The 10,323-nt window shown below is 35.0% G+C and overlaps 1 protein-coding gene and 1 long non-coding RNA gene across 2 annotated transcripts; one reads left to right on the top strand and one right to left on the bottom strand.

The window, feature by feature from the left end:
- Nucleotides 1-799: 799 nt before the first annotated feature.
- Nucleotides 800-3,580, bottom strand: LOC107744104 (NF-kappa-B inhibitor-like protein 1). The gene is made up of 4 exons (XM_016557596.1): nucleotides 3,144-3,580; nucleotides 2,955-3,067; nucleotides 2,696-2,804; nucleotides 800-1,636 (listed from the first exon to the last, which is right to left on the bottom strand). The coding sequence occupies exons 1-4, from the start codon at nucleotides 3,415-3,417 to the stop codon at nucleotides 1,050-1,052; spliced, it is 1,083 nt and encodes a 360-aa protein (XP_016413082.1). The 5' UTR covers nucleotides 3,418-3,580; the 3' UTR covers nucleotides 800-1,049.
- A 4,627-nt stretch (nucleotides 3,581-8,207) lies between these two features.
- LOC107744173 (uncharacterized) lies at nucleotides 8,208-8,664 on the top strand. Its single transcript, XR_001640462.1, has 2 exons — nucleotides 8,208-8,317; nucleotides 8,425-8,664. It is a non-coding gene; the product is annotated as an uncharacterized LOC107744173 (long non-coding RNA).
- Nucleotides 8,665-10,323: the final 1,659 nt, after the last annotated feature.

The following is a 10,323-nucleotide window of genomic DNA, read 5'->3' as shown; positions in this document are numbered from 1 at the left end:
TGTGTGCTGCGTTAAGCTAACTGAGACTTGTTATAGCACTTGCATATAATTGCTCTTTTGTTGGTTTTGATTACTTCTATTGTCCTCATTTGTAAGTCGCTTTGGATAAAAGCGTCTGCTAAATGACTAAATGTAAATGTAAATATGCAATATGTTGATAATACTAAGCATAAAAGTTAAAACAAAAAGAGAGCAAACCGACTTATTTATGTAGGGCCGACTGCGACTACAGCAAAGAAAATGTCAGAGCAGTGACCCTGATTTGAGGTAAATTTGGATATGAATACCCCCACCAAAAAAAAGAAAGAGAAACATTCCAATTTTAACAATCTCGATTTTTTAATAATGTACCAAATGAGAGGGTAACCTGTATAATTTACAGTTTCCTTAAAAAATTGGCATGTACCTGAAATACTTAATAAAACATAGAAGTTAATTTCTGATTATCTTAGAAACCAGCCATTATTGGCACTTCATTTTTTTTTATTTGGGGAAAATTTTATTTGTTGAAACAGTAAACATCAAAAGTTATGGTTATTACTTATTGGTAAGTTAACCAAAGGGGTAATCAGAAAATAGTAGATAATCGTTAGATTAATCAACTAATCCAAATAAATAAATAGGGGGGAATTATTGATGACTAATCATTAATAGCAGCACTAAATTTATATGAATCTAGAGATGAATCTTGATCAGTATTTTTTCTGTAATAAAAACATTTTGGAAAAAAAAACAGTGTTTTGCTTTTTTAACTTAATGACATGGTTGCTTTATTGAAAGAAGAGGAACAATATTCTCTACATTAATTTATTACTTGAACAATAATTTTTGCCTGACATCATGCCTGACGATTTAAAACAAAATCCTCATAATTTACAGTGTCACAAAAAACAATTAATTTTAATATTGAACACCTTTTAATTTTCATTATTTTCCTAAGACAATTAATTTTTTATTTGACACTTCAAAAGTGTCTTAATCACATACCAGCTTGAAATAAACCTGACTGAAAGCCATTTAGTGAGGTGCTCAGATCAGAGAAGTCTACGTCATCGGAGGTTTTGCGCGAGTCTGTTGAGCTCCTGTGAGAGGCCAGTGACGGTGTCGAGGATCCTCTGTCTATCAGACTCCTGCAGACGGCCTCCACAGCGTTGGACAAACTTGTCTGGGTGCCAGACGGCCTGCTGACGACGGAGCACCTTCCGAAAAACAGTCGAATCAGATCGATCAGCACCGTGCAACATAACACCCACCATTTCCTCCAGCGAACCGCGAGGAGCGGGCCAAGGGATGTCGTCGTATCCCAGCAGTCCTTCAGGCCCTTTGCTCGAGGAGCAGTGAAACGTGGTGGCACAGCGCTCCTCATAGCGCCTCTTCCTCCCCTGCCGCGTCTCCTCCTCCTTACGAGCTGCACGCTGCAGGTACTCCTCATGCTCCCGCTCCAGCCTGGCTCTCAGCTCCCTACGACTCCTCTCATCCTCCTCCGTCTCCTTCCGCCGCTTCGACCTCTTCTGACCCGAAGAAGCCGCTTCCCTCTGTTCTTTGGCCCGTTGCTTGGCAAAATACTCCCGTCTGATCCGATCCGCCCAGTCTCCGAAGTCTACCTCGTCGTCTTTATCATCCCATACAAAGTCATCTGGAGCGAACAGGACATATTCATACAATATACTGTAGCCTCAGCTTTGGACGGTCCACCTGTGGAGGACCAGTCCATTCACTGACTGTCTGATGCTTATTGCTCACTTTATTGATCTGGCAAGCTTGAATCTGATTGGCTGGCATTGCACAGCCTGCTGCATTCAAGGGTCTGAATACATAATGGTCAATGGCACTCTTTTAAAATAACAATAATAATAATAATAAAAAGTAATTAAAGTAATTAACTTAAATATTAAAAATTTTTGCTAATTATAATTTAGATAATTTAGTATTGTACAAAAATACAATAAAAATGTAATTTATACAAACATTGACTTAAATACTCCTCGTCTATGATGAGCATGTTTTTTTTAATTTCTGTATTCAATTATTTCTGTATTAATTAGATTGTAATATAATATATTTTATATATAGAGTTATACATAATCTTATATATTTTGGAGGCCATGAAATCAAAATTATCAGGGTGAAGAAGTATAATGGAAAACAAATTAAATCTAAAGGAGTAATTTTAGTACTTTGGAAAAATTGTTTATTAGTATATCTTAAAAAAAAACAATCATTAAAACTGCTTGACTCCTTATTAATATTTGAAAGTCTTCTTTCCACAAAATTAAAGTCAAGTGGTACAACCAAAATGTGATATAGAGAGGACCACTGTAGACCTTAATAATAATAATTCATAATATTTGTTTAAAAATAATTTTCTAATTATATTTAAAAACTACAAAATGTACACTCATGTATTCAAGGTCTAAAGAAAATATGTATTTTATACTTGATGGTTACACCACATGACATTTTTAGAAATCGAAACTTATATTCAAAAAATTATTGACGTTTTTTTTTTTTTACCAACACGAATACATAGAGTACATTTCTAAGAACTTGACACGTGTCAAACAAGATTTTTAAAATAATCTCAATTTTCTTTAACTGATAAATCTATGTATTATTTTACAATAGACTCTATTGCGTGGAATAGCCAGCTATTACAAAAAATATAATAGTAATAGCGCAGGATGTTCAAGCTTACCATCATACTGTCCGAATGTCTCAAAAAACTCATCCTGACATTCACCTAACAGCTTCTCTCTCCATTGTTTCTCTGGATCAACATGCGAGGATTCATTTTTGATGTTCCCCTGTTTCAGTTAAATTAACATGAGACATATTATTAACTTCAAGATGCATAACTAAAAATGACAGCACCATCTGTTGAACCTGTCCTTAATATAACCAAATAATTATTAGTTTAATAGTTTAGACTGAAAGAGTCTCTATTTTCACAGCACCTGCTCAGGCTTCATCCACTGGAGCAGGTCATGAGGAGTCACTCCTGCTTTATTAGAAATATCCATGGCTTCTGGACAGTTTTTTCGTAATGGCACCACCAGGTCATCATAAGCTGCGATGAATAAGGTGAACAGCATTAAAACAGTTTAATGGGAGAAAGAGTTTGTTGATATTACACGGTCTCATACCTCTTTTGCCATGTTTGAGGACTCTTTTTGCGGCCAGATGTAGCGGTGTGTCTCCATTTCTGTCGGGTTGAAGGGTGTCTGCTCCATGTTTCAGCAGCAGTCTGAGAACTGCATCATCCCCGTGCGAACAGGCAATGTGCAGGGGGCTTCTGTGCTTCTTCCCCTGCGTGAAGTTCAGCTCCAGGTCCTTGTGTTTACGAAGGAACGACTTTAACTTCATCAGACTCCCCTCCTCCACATAGCGCAAAACTCTCCTCTGCTTTCTTTTCACCATCGGGACTCATTAGATGACATGCAGATGTTAAATTCTAGACAATATTATGTATATATTTTTAACAGCCCATTTGTTCATGAGAAGTCATTTCAACGTTTTAAACACGGTCATAAACAAACGTTACACGACATCACTGCAGTACGTCTGCAAAATAATTCCGGAGGAATCCAATCCAACAGTTCCGTAGTTGACCTGCAGGTTTAAAGTGGACCTGCAGGTGTCGCTGTTTGCCGAGAAATCTCAGTCATATATTTTCACAGCTAAAAGTAGCTCGAATTAATTTACAGTTCATTTGATAGTTTTTACTAGTCTTTTTATTTTATTTTTTTATTTATTTTATTTTATTTTACAAATTACGGTTTAAATTTGTATCTCTCAAGCAAAGTAGGCTACAAAATATTTTGGCATTACCTTGAGGTAGGTCTTCTTAGTTACTTAAAGGGGTCATATGATGCTGCTAAAAAGAACATTATTTTGTGTATTTGGTGTAATGAAATGTGTTTATGCGGTTTAAGGTTCAAAAAACACATTATTTTCCACATGCTGTACATTATTGTTTCTCCTCTATGCCCCGCTTTTCTGAAACGCGTCGATTTTTACAAAACTAATCGGTCTCTACAATACTACAGCGAGAATAAAAGTTATGCTTTCTTTCTTTGCGTGAACATTTGGGTGGTGTTATGCAAATCTTCCCACATCGTGACGTAGACATGTTGGGGGCGTGTTAGAACGAGCTGTTTTAGGTAGGTGTGGCTGACTCTTAACTTTTATAAAGAATATCTCTTTGGATTTGAGACTTTAGTCTTTGCAACTTTACAGATCTTCTTTATGCACCAAGAGCTTGTAACACTCCAAAGAGAAAGGAAAATTTGAAATCGCATCATATGACCCCTTTACTTAAGTAAAGAATTTGGTTGTGTTTGGATTTTTTTTCTTCTTTTTTTTAAGAATAATATGTGAAACAGTATATAAGCAACAAATGTTTGAGAGTAGGCTTAGTTTGTTGTTACATGACAAATATTGAACATTAATTCAGCACAGCTGTCCAAATTGAAACCCTATTAATAAATGTGCTTTTTATATGCAAACCTAAGTGAAAATGTCTTTCATTTTGACTTTCCTCACCAACGGTCTTGATCTAGCCCATTAAAATTCAGTTTGTTGATGTAAAGTCAAGTTGATTTGGTGAAATTAAATCATGTTTTTCCACTTAAAAGCAGTTGATTAGATTTTATTTTGCACCCACAAAAAATGTACAATGAAAACAAAATGTTAACTGTGGTAACATGTAAATTAACTGGTTTATTAAAGTCAAAATACAGCTCCTTACAGGAGCAAATACTTTTGACTGTGTAATACTACATATGTAAAAATAACTAATTATAGCTTGGTTTTTCCGAAACATCACAATGTAGATTATGCTCTACATATTAGGTAAATATAGGCTATATTTTGTCAGCATAAAAGTGAACGTTTTGCTACTATATGGTTTTAGTACTTGTCAAGAAACTATTTCATATGACTGACTCAATCCAGCCAGCATTAAAAGTTTGTTCTGGGATGCCTGCGAGATGAATGATATCCTTTCTAACCTTACAGAAAGAACTTTATTTAGAATTCCCAAAACCTACTTAATCGTTCGCTTCTGCATTTAAACACTCCAAGAATGGCCCTATTCACTATAATTGTAAGTATCTCCCCATAAACTTTTTTTTTTTTAAAAGATAACGACGAGGGATAAGTCAGCATTGAGAAGACGACGAGGCGTTCCCCCATAGCGACCCCTAGAGGACGCAGTTCGAAGTTCCCATGAAAGGGAACAATTACTTGTTTACATAGGATATATATATATAATGTATTTTATATTATTTAGTCACTTATAGGCTATAGTTTGACAGAATGTTCTAATTAAACATGCCATGGGAAGTCAGTCTAACTTAACATTTTATTTTATTGATATTGTTTATTTCTTACTCCTTAACAGTTCATCAGGCTCTTAATGATTTAATCTATGCCATTTTTTGGAATATCTGAAGGCCATGTATACTAGTTCTTAACTGTGGCATTTGTTATAATAAGACTATATTTATCATTACCAGGCCAATAATTACTTTTTTTAATTAATCAATATAGCATTTGTTATGAAGAAACAACGCCTGCACATTTAGAACAAATAGCTACAACATGCAACAGTTGTAATATAAATCTATAGGGAAAAATCTATTCCCTTAACAGATTATCTACCACAAGTTAGACTAAATGTTTCACAATAAACAAGCCTACAATAAAACGTGATAAATTCAAGTAGCCTAAAGGTGGTCATAAGTAGTTTAAAAAGATTTTAATATATGTTATTGCTGGTTCAAGACTGTTTTCTCGTATTTTTTGTTTATTTGCCTTTTTAAGATACGTTTCGACTTTCTCCATAGCATTTTAAAGTGGCTGTTTCTCTAAATAATTCAAAGAGATCACATATTTGACCATCAGCTTCGCGATGGGAATGGCTCGCGCAAATCTTATCACACTTACAAAAAATGTCATCGGCCTGAGTAAAGTACCATTATAGAATTGTGACTTCACACGTGTAATTGAGGTGAAAATACAAATGGCATGACATTTGAAAATCTAACAATTGATGGTCTATGAAACGTCAGTCAATCAAGCTTTTTTTTTAAAACAATGGCACTTAAAGTTTTGATCTAAAATATTATTGCAACTAGCCTAGCCATCTACAGAAGAAGTGAGGATAATGTTTTATAAGTAATCTTTGCAAATCGCCTTTCCTAATAATGTGCTAATTAGCAAGTTTCACGATGAATGCGGCTAAAGTAAACAGCTCGGAAGAGAGGGGCGGGGTCGGCAGAGCTCATTAACATTTAAAGGAAAATGCTACAAAAACGGCTTGATCTGAAAAGAGCTGTTTTTGACAGGGTTTTTTACACTACCATTGAGAAATTTTAACCAAACTATGTTACAGACTTTTCATTAAGACCCTAAAGAATCATATCAACTTGTGGAAAATGGCCATCCTATGACCCCTTTAAAGTCAAAATACAGCTCCTTACAGGAACAAATACTTTTGACTGTGTAATACGACATGTGTAAAAATAACTAATTATAGCTTGGTTTTTCCGAAACATCACAATGTAGATTATGCTCTACATATTAGGTAAATATAGGCTATATTTTGTCAGCATAAAAGTGAACGTTTTGCTTCTATATGGTTTTAGTACTTGTCAAGAAACTATTTCATATGACTGACTCAATCCAGCCAGCATCAGAAGTTTGTTCTGGGATGCCTGCGAAAAATTAAATTGTCCTTCATGCTGTGCGTTTGTCCATTTAAACCCATGCAGGAACCCAAAGTCCATAATGAAACTGACTTCAAACTAAAATGCTATGAATTAAATAAACCAAGAAATTTGGAAGTGCAAGAAATTTTGGTTTGCTGTAAATACTTTCTGAACTTTAACTGGGCCACCACTTCAAATAAAATATAAAAAATCACTTGATCTAATGTCTTAAAGAACGATTTTGTCAGAAATATTGGCGTATTTTGAAACAGAATACAAATTTGAGGAATTATGTTTATTTTTATGGCAATAATTCTGCCAGCCAAAGGAGGGAGTGTTGTTCATTTAGCAGGTTTCTGTTTTGTTTTCTCCAAAAGTGGAATAAACTTATGATATGACACTTATGATATGATATGATTACTTTAAATGGTAAAATTGACAAGGGAGGGCTCTTGTGGAAAACTCTTAGCTTAAAAATCACTGAAGCCTCCAAAATTAATAAAAACCATGAGGAAGATTATTAAAATAACACATCATTTCTATAAAGGGAAATTTTTGTTCTCTTCCTGCTCTTAAATTACCAGTCAAACTGTGATTAATATGAAAAGAGATTGCAAGAGGCTCCTATAGTGTAAACAAAGGTGGGGCATCTCTGTCTAGTACCTATAGTGTAAACAGGAAGTCAGGATTAATGCTGTTTGTTTTTACAGAGCCCAAGGTATAAATGCTTGACCCAGAAGGACAAAAATTTGTCACCAAACCCACTTGTTTTACATACAGAATAAAAAGTCCCTCTAAATCTATTGATCAAAAGTCTTCTCTACATGAAGACCAGGGCCTCTGGCACAGATGAGTCAGACAAGGTGTAAATTATGTTCATCAGCCTTCTAAGGCTGAAAAAACCCATTCTGTTTTTTACAAAGGTTATCACAGTCTATTTTAGTTATCAATTGAGAATTTGTTACTGATATGATCTGATGAAAATAATAATATGGCCTGCGAGAAAATAAATAAAAAGAGTGGGTCTGCTATGAGTGCAGGCAGCCTAGGAACAGCATCAACCCAGTGGCATGACAACACCGGCCCTCGGCCAAAAAACAGACCGGCCCACCGGGAATCCTCCCGGTGCTCCCGATTAGCCAATCCAGACCTGCTTAAAATCAACGACTACTAGTCGACCAGAAAAATCCTTAGTCGAGGGCAGCCCTGTTAATTACCAATACATTTTATAGTAAATTAAAAGCACATTACTGGCTACTGATTTGCATTACTATTACACTTACACTGTAATTCTACAGCAGAATACTAAACTGATATACATTAACTGTAACTTCACAGCTAAATACAGTAATTCTACAGGAGCATACTGCTAAATCACAGTATGGAATAACTACTGTGAGGTCACAGTATACAGCTGTCATTTCACAATTATTTACTGTAAAAATGATACAGTAACTTACTGTGAAAGTAATGCAACTAGTAGCCAGTAATAATGTCTGTTCTGGGTCCGGCACCTTTGTGAATATTGCTGGATCTCTGTCCATGATTGAAGTAGCAACTGATGGCAGTGTCTTTGGTATCAACTCTAATGGGAATTTATACCAAAGGTAAGCTGAACAGTCATAATATTACAAGTTTTATGAATAAAAGTGGTGAATTCATCAAGAATGATTTTCAAACACTGCATTCAAGAAACCATTTTTATCTACTGCAGAGTTGGCATCACTCGATCCAACCCTTCTGGCACACAGTGGAATTTGATGACTGCCTGTCCCAATAACCACATGCATGTGAGCTTTGACCTGGGAGTGCTGTGGGTTGTGTGTGTTGACGGCTCCGTCCGTAAATGCACTATATAGTCTGTCACAGAATATTAACAGAAAATCTTGATTATACTTTCTTTTCTTCTCTTTTTTATTGCTGCTGAACCAATAAAGCATAATGAAAGCATCTATATTATCAGTGTTGCGTTTCTTTTGTGTTTTATTTGATTCAGTGGTTCTTTGAGGCAGTTTCAGGATATACAGTACACAGCACAACTGTAGAAACTTACAACTTACAAAACGTTTTATTCAAGTTGTTCATGTTTTATTTCTAATATCTATTTAGTACATATTTATGTGTCTATAAAGCTGTCATTTTTAGAGGATGTTATCAGGATTTAAGGATTCAAACAAGCAACTTGTCTTTCTGCATCTTCAAGAGAGCAAACATACATCTTGTGCTTGATTTATGTTGTTTCTTTACCTCAGTCACTTTCTATATATAGCCATTTAACCTATTAATTGCAATTGTTTTATATTATCAACAAATGTTATACAAAATCAAAAGCAATGTAAGATGACTGCTTCATAACATTATCCTGTGTTCATCCTTATTTGTCATGCACAGAAGTAACTTGCTTTTTAAAATTTAAAAATTGTCAATAAAAACAAAAACAATTAAAGCTGCAAGCAGCGATGGAAGGGCCCTCGCACCCGGGCTCACCGCGACCCTGTGGCTATAGGAAAACAGCAAACAATGGGCAATATGCTTTTAAAGTGGTAAATATAAGAGGAATATAGCAAAGTCATTTATATGTGCCAAATTTCCTGTTCTTACCAAACATGTGCATTTTGAAATTTTGAGGCATTTTGAAATTTTGAGGCAGATATAGACATTGCATGTGTAAGTTGGTGTAAAACAAGTCATTTCCTGTTGGCAGCAGTTGGCGCTATGCAGGGGCGGTTCTAGACCAAAGTAACTGGGGGGGCCAGACAGGGGCCACTTGTGCTTTTAGGGGGCACAATTTTAAAATTCATCTTAACCTACTTTAAGTATTAGTCATTCAGTCATTTTTCACCATGTCATGTATCACTGCAATCTCTAGAAGTAATCTATAACAATTTCAACTAAAACTAATGTTTCATCATGTTTCATTTATTTGACAAATAATTTTGTATTGTAGTGTCAGGGGCATCATGCACTCATTATTTTTGAGGGGGCACGAGTGAAGTGGGGGCACACAGCAGCCACAATACCACTGTATAACTGATATAGGCTAATGTCCCTACTGAAAAAAACAAAACAATAAAACCATCACAGAAAATGTTAATGGTTTCCACTACAAATAACCATTACAAACATTACAAACTGTCAACATTTAACCATTAAAAACATAAAAAAATGGTTGACTGTAGTGTGTTTTGGGACATATTCCATTAGGATTTATTGGTTTTAACAAGCCACCTATAGAAGTTCAATTACCAGTAGAGACCATCAGGGCCCATTACAGTTTCCAGTAAAACCAATACAAGTCCCATTATAACCAGTAAAACCATTACAAATTTTGTAATGGTGTCTACTGTTTTTTTTTTCAGCAGGGTTATTAATTTATTTTTATTCGAAATATTCCCAAAATATATCATGAAATATCTTGATTCGATGTGTAAGTAAATGCATTTTGCACCTTTATAGATTATGTTTGTTGATCCATAATGAGCGATAGGCAAAGTAGCCTAATAGTGTAATCTATCTTTTTTATGTACCATCTCAAGTACCAGATACGGGTGTCATACCATAAAATATTTTTAATACGACTGACTTTGTATTTAATGTGAAGTTAATAAAAACA

Source organism: Sinocyclocheilus rhinocerous, unplaced genomic scaffold, assembly GCF_001515625.1.
Source record: "Sinocyclocheilus rhinocerous isolate Xijiao unplaced genomic scaffold, SAMN03320098_v1.1 scaffold287, whole genome shotgun sequence".
NCBI lineage: Eukaryota > Metazoa > Chordata > Actinopteri > Cypriniformes > Cyprinidae > Sinocyclocheilus > Sinocyclocheilus rhinocerous.
The sequence above is the reverse complement of the archived record's forward strand: the minus strand, read 5'-3'. Positions and strand labels throughout refer to the sequence as shown.

What these genes read in the sequence shown, in the direction of transcription:
- LOC107744104 (XM_016557596.1), bottom strand. Translation starts at nt 3,417, where the DNA reads ATGGTGAAAAGAAAGCAGAGGAGAGTTTTGCGCTATGTGGAGGAGGGG. An exon ending in AGTGGATGAAGCCTGAGCAG is followed by an intron (nt 2,805 to 2,954) that starts GTGCTGTGAAAA and finishes TAACTGAAACAG; the next exon opens with GGGAACATCAAAAATGAATC. An exon ending in GACATTCGGACAGTATGATG is followed by an intron (nt 1,637 to 2,695) that starts GTAAGCTTGAAC and finishes TGTTCGCTCCAG; the next exon opens with ATGACTTTGTATGGGATGAT.